Raw genomic sequence first — 14,878 nt, 5'->3', positions numbered from 1 at the left:
GTTGCATGCATTGGTAGTTCATTCTTTTTATTCCTGAGTAGTAATCTATTCTATGGATGTACCACAGAATTGAAAACGTTCACGACCCGAACAAATTAAGACAACAGATGAGATTATTTGCTGTTCCATTTCCCCCTACTCTTTTAGAAAACCCATTTGTCTACTTGTGCACCCATCCCTTGCACATATTATCACAGTATTTAGAGAAAATTACTTTTCTCATTGGGTATCAGCTTTCTTTATGGACAAAAAGAAGCAAAGGACTACTATTGAAAGTGTTTTCTTCAGTCAGTGCTCTAGGAAACTCAGAGCTCTGGGTTCTGCTGCTTCTCAGAGTAACTTGGCTTTCTTGTGTTGATAACATGGGCAGGGAGGGGAAAGATGGACTATGTAATTTTTAAAGGCTCTCTTCTAAAACAATAACAAAAGTTAAAACGAGCAAAAAAAAAAAAGGCAAAGCAAACAAACACTGAGTTCTGGGAATGGTGGCAGCATAGTATTGAATCTCCCTAAAAATTCCCACATAAAAACAGAGCAACTATTTAGCAAAATCCAAAACTCGTGGACAACATTCACAACAACACTATGTGACAAGATATGCTCCCAATCCCCAAATACAAGTTTTGGGGGACAAAGCCCCATTTCCATAAGATAAGCATGTACTGGTGTCTGTGTGAGAGGCAGTAGGAGAAGGCGATGGGGGCTTCCATGGGCCTGAGAACAGAAAAATCACCAAAGTATAGGTATTCCCCGGAAAATGCAAAGGGCTAACTTAGGAACAACAGGTGAAACGGGGGGGCGGGGAGTGTAACTAATCCAGTAGAGGTCATCTATGCGAAAGTCTGAAGGAATTAAGAGTCATCTAGTCCCTCTGAACTCTCAACACTGGCCAGCTAGGGCTCCCTTCCAGACAGGACTCCACCTGCAGAGGACACTGTTGGGAGAGGAATCAAAATCCAACAGGACCAGGACAACAGAGATGGAAGAAAGGGAAGGTTTAATTAAAATCAAGGACTGGAACAGTCAGTACATCTTAGAAAGCCAGCTGCCATATTTTGTAGTTCTGTGTGCAAAACAGGAGGGTGGGCTCTGTGAGGTCACAGAAGCTAACCTGACTGTTGACTGGATCTTGTACACATGCCTGGCTTATGACAACATGGCATTTGCAAAATTCACTGAGTTATGTTGCTCCTCCAAATGTTGGTACATGTAATTCTAGAGTATCAAAAACGCATTTGTTACCATCAACACATGCTCACCAGAAAAGCGGTTAAATATTAAGAAGCTGTCAGGCTCAAGGTGTTAGATACAAGTTTTTCAATTGAAATTTCAAATTTTTTCAATGGCAACAAATTCTACCAGTTGTTTCTCTTAAAGGTTAACTCCATTCATTTTTGAGAACCTGTCTGCCAAAAGCTCAAGTTGGAATAACTACTTGTCCATTGTTCTTCTAATTAACATGAAGTTCAATGAAAAAGCAGTTAGAATAGCTCTCAGCTCAAATAATCGTACAAGTGCTTTTTTCTTGAGCCAATTATTGTATTACTCTAAAAACAGTATGCAGAAGAGTTCATCTCTCTGCCAGAATGTTAAAAGGATATGTTCTTCAGAGTGGGGATTTAATACAGTTAATATTTTTTGAACTGTTCACCAAAAACATGCTTAAGTAAAATTGGAAATTTTTTCCCTATTGCCAGTGCATGGCAGTGAGAAATATGATGATTCTAGTGGAGTTTGTTATCACTGCCTTGGCTCATAGTAAGGTGCTAGTTTTTTTGTCCATCACTGATTTTGCACCATCAGTGCAAGTGTCAACATAATGAAAGGGCAAAACAAACAAACAAACAAACAACCCCCCAAAACAACAACAACAAAACAAAATACAAATCACACAAAAAAACTTAGTATTATTATGAAGCTGTGTTTGAACTCATGGACCTCATGAATACATCTTAGGAACCCCCAGGTATCCATGGGCCACATTTTGAGAATCACTAGGCTAGAGAGACATCAATATAAATACCAGTGGTGATCATTAAATACATAATTACATGTAGAGCTGACTAGATAAGAACTGAAAAAGAGAGAGTGTAGTATATAATGGGTATACTCCATCTACTCTGACAATGTACGAGTAGAGTGTAAACATAAAAAATAAAAGGAGAATTAGCATATGTAAAAAGTTTTTAAATGTTTGCAGTAATCATACTGGTGTTACTAGTACTAATATTGTTATTCTGAGACTACTATGTGTTTGATGAGAGATAGAACAAATGATACTTATGAGATATTCTAATTCTGTCATCTCCAATGTCTTTGAGAACAAGGATTCCCATATAGAAGAAAGGAGGTAAAACTACACTAGAGAGAATAAATAAAAACCTTATAGTTATGATTTTGAATTGGAAGTATAGTATGAACTTGTGAGGCAATTTTTCTTTAACATATGAGTATGTGTATACATATTGTATATGTAATATGTAGTATGTCTGTGGGCAGGGATTTATATCTACTAGCCCTGTCTACTGAAAGGCCTAGAAATGACGGACCAGTAGCAATGAGCATCGCAGGTACCTAGATTTTGGTCTTGAAATACAATTTCCCACTAAAAGAACTTTTTGGAAATTGGACTCTTTGGAAATTGGCTGATTCCACGTTTGGGGCAGGAAGCATAATTTGAGCCTGGAAAATCTTGACATACTATTATAAAAAGGAAGGAAGCTATCCAAAACTATACAGTCATGTCAAAAAGACTCAGAAGGCAAATTGCAGCGGCTTCCACTGGCCAAAGATGGGAAACAATAATTACAAATAAATACAAAGAATAATTACAATGCATTGTCCCGAACTAGATTTAAATACATGAAATTCATAATGATATTTTAAAAACAGTGTTAATAATATTTATAATAGGAAGAAGGAGGAGGAAGAGGAAGAGTATTCACTTTCAGAGGATAAGAGTCTGTTTCATTAGTTTTGAAAAAAACAAAAACCTAATAAATAAAGGGAAAGACTCAAGCAGCATTTATCCTGCCTTTTATTTATGAAAACTACCACTAGGTTACTAAGTAGTAAATGAGGGGAAGATATTTTGCTTTTAATAAAAAAGTGTTCCAATTATTAAGTTAAAAAATTATAATGCTACAATATAAATGAACATTGAAGACATTATGCTAAGTGATATAAGCTAGTCACGAAAAGACAAATACTGTGTGATTCCACTTATATGAGGTATCTGGAGCAATAAAATCACACAAACAGAAAGTAGAACGGGGTTGCCAGGAGGTGAGGTCGGGGGGGGGGGGGGGGTTGTTATTAAAGGGCACAGTTTCACTTTTACAAGATGAAAAAGAGCTCTGGAGATAAATGGTGGTGACAGCTGCACGGTAATATTCATGTTATTAAAACACTGAACTCTATATTTAAAAATGATGAAATGATGATTTTATGTTATGTGTATTTTAGAGAACAACAAAAAGTTGTGAAAATATTGTAGAAGTAGAATATCACCATTTAAACGTCACGGGAATTAATAGTTTTAAGAATTGCACTAAAATCACAAAAAGGGAGATAATCAAATACTATAATATCTATAGACTTGTCAAAGATATCAAACATGAATTTGAGTGAGGCCCTGATTTGTAGAAAATAGAGGGCGAAGAAATATGTTAAATTGCATTATAAATATGCAATCAACAGAATCCAGGCCATGGGAAATTCTATAGGTCAAATAACCTTGTTTTTCAACATGTAAATTGCAGAGATCCTGTACATTCAAAGAGACTTAAAAAAGACATCAAATACAGGTTAGTAAAGATTAAATATAACGTCTAGGGAAGTTCATTTCGTTGAAAAACTACAAAGAAATGCAAGAAATGATTGATATAAATGTCTGGGCAGTAAGATGGAGGGACAACTCATGAGGAAGAGTTTTTGGGATGTCTATTAAGGTTATATTTCTTCATCTAGGTGGTGATTTCTAAACTGTTTATCTTATAATAAGTCCTTAAGGGGTGTGTGTGTGTGTGTGTGTGTGTGTGTGTGTGTGTGTGTGTGTATGTGTGTGTGTGTGTGTGTGTACTGGTGGTGGTGGCTTTTTGTATCATATGTATATGTTTTATTTTATAATAAGGTTTTAGAAAACAATGGACTAAAATATCTTTTAAGCTTCTTGTATCTTTAAATTTTGTATTTTCTAAAGTCTGCTAACCTCTTCAGATAGAAATTAAGTTTTCTCAACCAACTATCTTATTGACAGAAATCTGATGTTCAGTTTATCTTACCCTCAGTATTTGACAAAGGACATTAAGTTGAGTCAATGTAGGCAAACTTTTAAATGCTTTCTTTCTCAGAAGATATAGAGGAATGGAAATCTTAGAATTTTCAAGAAAGGAACAGTATCAGGGAGGTATTTTGTTCTAGACTAAATAAACTCAGAATGAAAATGAAAAAATAATTATTCTCTCTCCTTCCCTCTTCCGTATTTAGTTCTAAAATGTTCAATCAGGCCAATTTGCAGAAAACAATGGTGCTGCTAACAGCCATAGGGAAGAAAGGTACTCAAGCAGTGAGGCCTGCTGGAAATAAACAGAATAGCAGTTCACTGTGGATAAGAATTTGAGGGATTTGTAATTTAGAAAGTAAGAATTCCTTCATGTTCCACCCCACAGGTAAATAAGCAACTCTGTCTTATAGAAGGTTATATTTCTCTCCCTCTTGAAATCAGTCAAATAAAACCAAAATTAGGAAAGCTACATTCCCTTAAAATAGTCACTTTTGAATTTTCGGAAAATTATATTGGACCCAAAAAGTGAACTTGATTTATTTTTCAGTTCTTTCATAATATTTTACAGATGACTTATGGAAATTCCATTTATTCTTGTAAAGCTACCGAGGACTCACTTAGTAAATTGTTATGTTTAGTAAACAGCAACAACAAAATGCCTGACTCCCAAAGAGAACATTTTGCACTTGAAGAATGGGGTTTGCCTACATCAACTCAGCTTAATTTCCTTTGTCAAATACTGAGGGCACTATAAATGGAACATCAGATTTTTGGCAACAAGAGAGTTGGTTCAGAAAGTTTAATTTCTATCTGCAGAGTTTAGCAGACATTCAAAAATACAAAATTTGAAGGTACAAGAAGCTTGAAAGATACTTTAGTCCACTGTTTTCTAAAAACCTTATCTTATTATAAAATAAAACATATACATATGACACAGAAACCCCATTTGAGTCAATAAATGGGGTTATCGTGGATTCACTTATTTCTCTAGTTTGCTCAATAGTTTCAAGGCAACAAAGAGACAGTGATTATTCTTTTGATGAGAGTATAAAATAAGCATTTATTTACCTTCCATGATAGTCAAAGGGTCTTCCACTTTGGGGCGCAGGATATTAGGGCCAAAGACAGTGGCCAAGTTCTGCACACTCATTTTGTTAACTCCCGAATAGGATTGTACTTCATCTAAAAACCTGTTGGGTGTAAAAATGTGAACAAAACTCAATGAGGTCAAATTCATCAATGGAATAAAATAGATCATTAGGAAATATTCATGAAATGGAGCACGTTCAAAGGTGATTATGGAGATAAAATTATTCAGAAATTCAAACATCTCTCAATCAAACATCTCTCAATGCGAAAAAAATATGTTGTAAATTATTAAGAATTAAACTTGAGAGATCATATCAAATATCATCTCGGGCCTGGCCTGGCTTGGCTTCCTTTGACAGGCACAGGAACAAGTGTTTGGATAATGCTAATATGGACTTGAGATTGGAGAATATGGATTCCTTCCAATCCCTCAATAAAGTATTAAATTTATATATATTCAATTTGAGAACTATAAATAAGGTCGTCTGGAACAATCCCTTATTTCAGAAAGGAGGAATCAACCTTTTTTGTGGAGTCACTTGGAAGCTTCAAATTTACAGTCTGTTAAAAAAATGAGATCAAACATGGTTTAAATTAAAACCTCAGTTCTACTGATATAAAAAAATTACAAGCACAAATTGTTTCACTTTATGAGGTGCTAAAGAATAAGAGGCATGAAATAGCCCTTTCCCTGAATGATTTTAGCAGGAGGGATTGTTTTTGTAATCTTTCAGGCTTTTTTCATTCCTCACCTCCTCTTCATTTCTACAAGAGCTCCTATTATTTCATGGCTTACTAACTGTACTGATGAGAAAGGGATGAAAATAAAAAAATCAACTTATTTTATGTGTTATTTTAATAAATTTTATGATGTGTCAGTCATTGTGCTAACTTATTAAATTATCAAAGCATCTCTGTGAGGTAAATACTATTATTATCTCGATTTTACAGATGAGACACATGAAGTACCAGAAAGCTGAAGAATCTTTTCCAAGGACACAGATAACAAGTGGCAAAGCTGAGATTTGAACCCAGGTGGTCTGACTTTAGAGTCTGTGCTCTTAACTACCACACCATGACTTTTAAAAGGTTCACTACTGTTATACAGATTAAACTATAGTAAAACTGAAGGACAAAAAGTCAAACTACCATTTCTTATTTGAAATTGAAATTAAAAGTCTGCTTAAATGTTTCAAGAGAAGTAAAGTTTTTCTATTGTGGAGATAAAGACTTTGCAATACGGTTCTCAAACAAGCCTTTTCCCCTTTTGCTTAAAGAGAATGTAACCTTTTTATTATCTAGTATAATAGCTTGCATTAGTTCAAAATCTTGGAATGGAAGCCGTACATGTTAATAAGTCTATGCTATCAGTGAAACTATTTCTTGCTTTTTCAAATAGTTTCAAACTCCATAGTTCCTGTTCTGCTGATTATTTATTTAATCACGACACACACAAAAAAGCCTACTTAAACGATGTGCTGTACGGAATTAAAAGTTTGAATTTATTTTAAAATGGATTGGGAAACTATCATTTAAGATACTCTGCAGTAGTACCAATTCTCAATCTCTATTTAAATTTAATATGTTCCAATTTTACATGTTGAGTTTCTTCCTTTTTTTTCTTTTTCACAAGTTTGGTTTCTTAAACTATGGCATACACATGCCACATCCCTTCCCAGGGTTTAAGTTAAAAATGGTCACTGAGAGAGAGCTTTACCATGCACAGTGATTGTTCTAACAGAATTGAATTACAAATGTCTTTTCAGTAAGTCCTGAGGAGGGAGAGGAATGGAAAAAAAAACAATATTTGGTGAGCACTTACTATATATACATTAATCATTTAAAAATATAATTTAACTTTTAAAAAAACTTTGTAAATTGTGTGTTTTTTCCTCCCATTTTACTTATTAGGACTCAGACTCAGAGAGAATGAGAAAATTGCATAAAGACACATAAGTAGTCAGTGGTAGAATCTGGACTCCCACACAAATCATTCTCACGTCAAGGAACACATTCCTTCTCTTAAACAATAGTATGTGGCATATGTACAGATAACTCTGATGGAAGTTCAAAGCAACATAGCTTTACTATGTAGAAGCATGAGAAACTTCAGAAATAATAAACAAAACCATGCAATTTTAGTGCTCAAAGAAACCTTTGAGATCAGCTTGTCAAACCTCTTAATTTCACAGAGGCCAACACCGGAGATCAGAGCAGTTAAGTGATTTTATTCATTGTCAAACATAAATTAATGTCAGCCTAAATATAGTCTTTTTTTGTTTAGTTTTGTCTTTAGGAAAATTCTTACCTGCAAATATACTTGAGGAGGTTATAATTAACCACTGGCAAACTCTTCACCTGCTTTGCTAATTCCTTAACACCCTGAGTATAAAAAGGAAGAGAATAAATGTTATCTTTTTAAGTATTGGTCTTGGAATTAAAGCAAATGAGAAATTGACATATAGTTTGTTTGTTTCACATATTATCAGTGAAGAATCTGTCCTGAAAATTTACCACCATCACAGAGAACATTTTAGAAATATTTAAAAATATTTCATAAGTACTATTTGTGGAGAAACAGATGTAAGTGAAGCCCTTTAAAATTTTAGCATTTGTTCACATTTGATAGAAAAGGGAAGACAGCTTCACTTAAAATAATGTTATTTTTTGGGGAAAAAGTAGCCTTGATATAGTATGGGTCCTTCCCACTTTTAGCATTCCCAAAACATATACAAACACACATTTACCGACAAATAAGTCTCTCAAAACTGTCATGTCTAGGATACATTGTTTGGGATGAGATGGGGGGTTGGAAAGCCTAATATTCCTGGAAATTTCACAAAGGGATTAATTGCGTTGTTTCTTCTCATTGTAGAACTTTCCTCTAAGATATAAATGGTCCTAGATAAGCTAATGGATAATGTAATCTGTTTTGTTCTCCCTGTAATGGGCCAGATAGCAAATATATTAAGCTTTCTGGGACATATGGTCTCCGTCACAATTATGCAACTCTTCTGTTGTAGCACAAAAGCAGCCACAGAAAACATCAAATAACAAACAGGCAGCACTTTCAATGAGTGCCAAGGAAATCCAATACGGAAAAGAATAGTCTTTTCAACAAATAGTGCTGAGACAACTGGCTATCCATACACCAGAGAATGATGTTGGACCTTTTCCTTACACCATAGACAAAAATTAGCTTGAAATGGAGCATACACCTAAATGTAAGAGCTAAAGTTATAGAAGTCTTAGAAGAAAATATGGGAGTAAATCTTCGTGACATTGGGTTAAACAAAGCCTTCTTAGATATGAGAGTAAAAGCATAAGTGACAAAAGAAAAATTGGTAAATTGGGCTTTATCAAAATTCAAAACATTTGTACTTTAAAGGATACTCTTCAAGAAAATGAAGAGACAAACCACAGAATGGGAGAAAATATTTGCAAATCATATATATCTGATAAGGGACGTGTATCTAAACTATATAAATAACTCTTACAACTCAATAATGACCAGACAAATAACCCAATTTGAATTGGGAAAATGAACTGAATAGATGTTTCCCCCCAAAAAAATTAATAAAATAATAATAATAATAATAATAATAATAAACATCAATAGCCAATAAGTACATGAAAAGATGTTTAAAATCATTAGCCCTCAAGAAATGCAACCCTGGGGCGGCCTGTTAGCTCAGTTAGTTAGAGCGCGGTGCTCTTAACAACAAGGTTGCCGGTTGGATCCCCACATGGGCCACTGTGAGCTGCGCCCTCCACAACTAGATTGAAGACAACTACTTGACTTGGAGCTGATGTGTCCTGGAAAACCACATTTAAATAAATAAAAGTTTAAAAAGAAGAGAGAGAAATGCAACTCAAATCTCAATAACATACCGCTTTACACACATTAGGATAGCTATGATAAAAAAGAGAGATAAGTGTTGGCCAAAAATGTGGAAAAATTGGAACATGCTCACATTGGAATTTTAAATGGTGGAGACTACTTAGGAAACATAGAGTTACATATGGCCTAGCAATTCTACCTCCTAGATATATACCCAAGAGAAATGAAAACATATGTTCATGCAGAACTTTGTACATGGATGTTCATAGCAGCATTATTAAGAGTAGTTAAACAGTGGAAACAGCAGACATGTCCTGAAACTGATGAATGGATAAATAATGGAATATTATTTGGAAATAAAAGGAATAAAATATTGATACATGGTACAATGTAGATGAAGCTTGAAAACAGTGAAAGAAACCAGTCACAAAAGACAACATATTGAATGATACCATTTATATGAAAATGTCCAAAATAGGTAAATTTATGAAGTCTATTAGTAGTTGCCAACAGCTGAAGACAGAGAGGCATGGGGAACAGGTATGAGGTATTATGTGGTGATGAAAATGTGCTAAATATTCTAAAATTAGATTTTGGTGATGGTTACTCAACTCTGAGAATATACTAAACAGGACTGAATTGTACACTTCAAATGGGTGATTGCATAGTATCTGGTTGTATTTCAATAAAGTTGTTTAAAAAAACAACAGGCGGTATGTAGGATTTCTTAGGAATCATTGTTTGGGGTGATTTAAGAGGCACAAAATGAAAAAGGACATTTGAAATAAGTCATCCACTTTGTTCAAAGACTATTCGGCCTGATGTAACACCACAATTAACCTTTTAGGACTAAGTGACAAGAAGTATTCATTTTATTTATTCAGCCACATTTTCTTTTGATGAAATAACTGATTAAAAATGTGACTTGAGTTGTGTGTGTGGAGTCTAAACATGTGCGATGCTGATACTTAGAATAGTGGAAAACAATTCACACAATAGGGCTAAGGGAAGTTTACAAATTAAAGACAAATAACACTGACAAAACCTTCAAACAAAAGTTTTTTGGTTTTTGTTTTGTTTTGTTTTGTTTTGTTTTTAGAAATAAATATAGCAACTTACAGCTTCCTCTTCCTTGCTGAGCAGTTTGGCACATGACAAAAAATCTTCATACTTCGCATAAGGAATAACTGGTTCTGGAAGTTCTCGGAGATAAAGTTTGAGAAGTGATGCTACTGTGTGCACATCTGTGTTGCTGTGGAGACAGAAGTATGAAGACATTCTTTGGAGTGAACCTTATGCCATTTTATTTATTTTTTCATCAAATATACATCTGAGCATCAGAATTCTATATGAGTTGGCAATTAAATCAGTCAATCCAGCTTTCAAGAAGCACACTCATGTGATACCTATATGATGCTATCACAGGTGGAATGGAGAGGAACATAGAAGGATATCTGAAATTCTTAAAAATATTTGAAAGTTCAGCATTTTTTCTTTTGTCAGTATTTGATGTTAAGCAAAAGTGTTAACCTTCAAAAACAATGAGAATATAGCAGACTTTAAATAAAATATAATACAATTTAGAATATAGCAGACTTTAAATAAAATATAATACAATTTACAAAAATACCCAATCTATATATGTGTATGCATGTATTCAATGTCAAAATTAATTACTTCTGAATCCTAACTTCATTTCTCAAAATGTTCCACTCATTCTTGAGAAGACATTGGTGACTGGTTATAGATACCTGAAGCTTAGTATGACATGTTACAACTTTTCAGCAGGGCTCATTTTGAAGATGACTGATTCTCAGCATGATTGCTTATCTAAAACATTCTAAAACAGTTGGGATCCCTTGGAGTCTTTTAGAAAGAGAAGGAAAGTGATACAAAAATAAACAATGAAAATTTAACATGACCTTTGTGTAACATGCAGAATTTATTTTTATTCTCTGCTGAATACCAGAGTGGCATGATCATTTACCGAAATATTATTTTATATTTTGTTTCCTATATTTCTTTATTCCCTGTTAATCCATGAAGATGGCTGACAGTAAAGATGGAAAGAGGTGGGATTATCTTCATTTTTAATTTTATTTATTTATTTATTTTATTTTGGGGGAAGAAAACAAAAACATGGGAAGTAAAGCTGAATGAGCAGGGTTTAAACAGGTGAATTGATTCCCATGAAGTGGGAAGAGTGGTGATGAACAAGGTCAGGGATTCTGGAAGTATCCCAGACTGTGCTGTAGGAAGTGACAAGTTCCCAGATTGGTATACCTTGACAAGGTGAAATATAGGCACTGGAATTTCCTACCTTGGTGAATATTCTCTTGCTCCAAAAATGACATGCAAGCAGAGCTGACGTTATCAAACTGCCTGGACTGGGACAATGGACATCTTAGTTCTCAATTTGGGACTCATAGGTTGATTTCATCACGTATTTCCCACACATCTAATCTGTATTGGGCATTATAGAAAACACAGTGGCCAGGACCCCAACAGGTTAAAGGAAAGTATTATTCTAGCCTGCTTATAATGTATAATTTAGTAGGGGCAGCAGACAATAATACAAGTATATAATCACAAAGTATAGTGAGTGGTACTAAGAAAAAGTATTGCATGCTATCTAATGTCAAGAGAGGACTAATCTAGGGGTTGAAGGGCTTCCCTGAGGAAATGATATTTGGGCCAAGATTTGAAGAGTGTGTAATCATTAACTAAGTGAAAGTCGAAGAACAGAAGAAAGCATTCCTGATTAATGTGAAGAGGTAAACAGAGCCCTAAGTGTAGGGGAGCATCCTGTCTATGAGGAGGTGACAAAAGGCTAGGGAAGGCTAGGGAGACCAGAGCTCAGAGTGAGGCTGGATGAAGTGTGAGTGGCAGGCAGCATCCTTATGGACCACGGGACTTCATTTATCTCTGAATTAGACAGGGTAAGGGCTGAGGTTTTCCATTGTAACATTAGAATCAGAGCAGGTATATTGTCAACTGTTTTGCAGATGTTAAATAATAGAGGTGATCCGATAGGGCCTGTCTTAACTATTTAATTTTATTCTTTTTACAATTAAATACATATTTTTTTTCTCTTAAAATTCTGAACTAATAGATAATATAGAAGTCATCTTGAAGATTAGTAAGGAAAATAAAAATCATGTCTCCAGGACATCTTGAAAACTGTGAGTAAGCTAATTAATTCCTAAAAATACTTTCCAAACATTTGTTTTTTTAAAGATAGACCTAAAATAGTCTCAGTGATAAGACGAGGAAGACACTACCTTTTTTTTGTTTTCTGGCAAACCATTCTGCTTAATGCAAGATCAAGGCCCTTCTTGTGTTTCCTGTGCTATGTAAAGCACCTGACCCCTAAAGGTATAGCTATCAGTAGTAACAAAACCACAAATTGTGTAGGATGTGCAGTTCACTCAAGTATTACAACACATTATGTCCATCTTTTGATTCCACTCTAACTCAACCCAATCTATGACTGTGTTAGGTTGTGTTGCTTTTAAAGTCAATGACAATTTTCTTTTAAGTTGTAGGCAGGTACATAAAAGAATATAAAAAGTAAAATGTAAAATCAGTATAATTTCAATATACGGAGTATATTATGTATAATTTGTACATCGAGCACATAAAATATTAATGAAATAAATGCAATAAACAAACGAGACAATAATGATAAACAAGAAATACATATTTAACAAAAAAATCTGTTTTAGTATTCAGTGATGAATTATTCATTACACTGACTCTCCCCAAGCACACCGTTTTCAAGGTAACTTGTTTGTTACTTCCTGTATTATTTTACTTCAAATGAAGTTGGGCTATAGTACTGAGGACGTTTCAACACTAGATGGCGCGATTGCAAAGTTAGACCAAGAAAGATGGTGTAAAAATTGTGAAGAATGAAAGGCTGCAGAATCATTCTTCATCCACCAGCAATATTCTCAGCACCAAAGCTGCAGTAATTTTCCAAGAATTGAAATATTTGAGCTATGAATCAAGGTAAGAGATGTGGACTGGTATGATTATATTATCCCTTCCCTGGAGTGATATGCTCTATTAGCATTTTAGCATTAGAGTATGCATATACCCACTTGCTGTTATGTACAAACAATGAAGAAAAATGATCAAATATATATATATTTTCAATTAAAAACGTTAAATTTTTGCTTAAAAACAAGCTTAAATTTATGACTCTTTTGGGGGCTTTATTAAACTTAGATTATTTTGGAGAAATAGAGACTTCTACATTTTTCTTGCATTCTCATTTTTGGCTTTGTCCTTTCCCACTGAATGGAAGAATACAATCCCTTCTGGAAAGACCCCAATATATGTGACCGTTCTGAGTCAACTCAAGAATTTCACAGTCTATCTGCCCCAATTGCCAGTCTGCTACCTACTACAGTAAGAAGTCAGGGGTTTGTCTGAAAAATCTCCTTGTATATGTACTCCACAAAACAGCAAACTTCTGCATCTAACCGTCCAGCCTGATATCTCTGATTGGAAACCCATTACTTTGGCTAATTAATATTTGCTTAATATTTACAATCAATTAGGTAAATATTAATATTGCACATTAATTACCCAATGTACCGAGGGGAAGGTGCCAGCTTTGCCTCAGATAAATATATCTCAGTCTTCATCACAGTGAACTGAAACAACTACATTATGGCAAACGTTGGTATCCATGGAGAATTAAAATCCCCAAACTGGGTAATAATCGTAACGGCGGCAGCAGCAGCATGCATCTACCGGGATACACATCTCTTTTTGTATCAGGCCCTCATGGCCATCCACTGAGTAGGTTCTGTGATGAACCCTATTTGGGGTACTTGAACAGGAAACTGCACATATATGAAATTATTTTGGGCTAATTATTGAGACAGGAGGAGTTTTAAAGTAACATTCTTTTGTTAGACATTCAAAACTATTTGCAAATGTAAAATCATTATACAGACCTCAGGTTTCTTTCACTCACCTGGTGGTAGAATCTGTTTCCAGAAATTAAGATAAACTATCATGTACATTCTAGCCAGTGATAGCACAGAAGCAGAGACAGCCCCAGGGATCCTGAATAAAAGAGCAACCAGGCCAGAAGGGGCTCTGTAGTGTATGTTCCTTAACTCATCAACATACGGGTTTTGTTTTGCGTTATGTTTTGTTTGGACTTACTTCTGGATCCTGTAGTGCTTTTTATTAAACTTAAAGGGGGGATTCCACGAGACTTTCTATGATTGACCTAATTTTACATTCTCACGGGTCTACCTTTGGTCATTCTGGGATTGTTCTAGAAATCCCACATGGTGTCTGAACACTTAGGATGTGCACTGCCTCATGCCACAAGCTAGGTGAGACAGAAATGAACAACATCGGTCTTTGTTGTTCCCCTTGGGTTTATATCTTTAACTGGTTACCAACAATATGTTTCCACGCCAATCCTCATTTGTTCAACTTGTTAACACTGTTTGTATATTCTAGCTGCTAAGTCCCAGCCAGGTGTGTGATTTTAAGAATATTTTTATACTTCCTGGAAATAACCTGCCCTACTTATAATCTCTGTACAACATAGGCCTTTTACTAATCGGAACAGGGATAAAGGAGTCTGATGACAATCTCTCCTTGCTTATCCTCTAAGCCGACCCGCCCCCCCCACC

The 14,878-nt window shown here is 34.8% G+C and overlaps 1 protein-coding gene across 9 annotated transcripts in view; it reads right to left on the bottom strand.

The window, feature by feature from the left end:
• ARHGAP24 (Rho GTPase activating protein 24) overlaps window positions 1-14,878 on the bottom strand; it is a 701,125-nt gene that overhangs the window by 17,598 nt on the left and 668,649 nt on the right. For all 9 annotated transcript variants that reach the window (XM_033105937.1, XM_033105936.1, XM_033105935.1 and 6 more), the window contains 3 exons: window positions 10,335-10,467; window positions 7,683-7,756; window positions 5,354-5,475 (listed from right to left, as the gene is read on the bottom strand). In XM_033105937.1, coding sequence (XP_032961828.1) covers window positions 5,354-5,475; window positions 7,683-7,756; window positions 10,335-10,467 — 329 coding nt within the window. The remainder of the gene's footprint in view (window positions 1-5,353; window positions 5,476-7,682; window positions 7,757-10,334; window positions 10,468-14,878) is intronic.

Source organism: Rhinolophus ferrumequinum, chromosome 5 (genome assembly GCF_004115265.2).
Source record: "Rhinolophus ferrumequinum isolate MPI-CBG mRhiFer1 chromosome 5, mRhiFer1_v1.p, whole genome shotgun sequence".
NCBI lineage: Eukaryota > Metazoa > Chordata > Mammalia > Chiroptera > Rhinolophidae > Rhinolophus > Rhinolophus ferrumequinum.
This window is presented reverse-complemented; position numbering and strand designations above follow the sequence as displayed.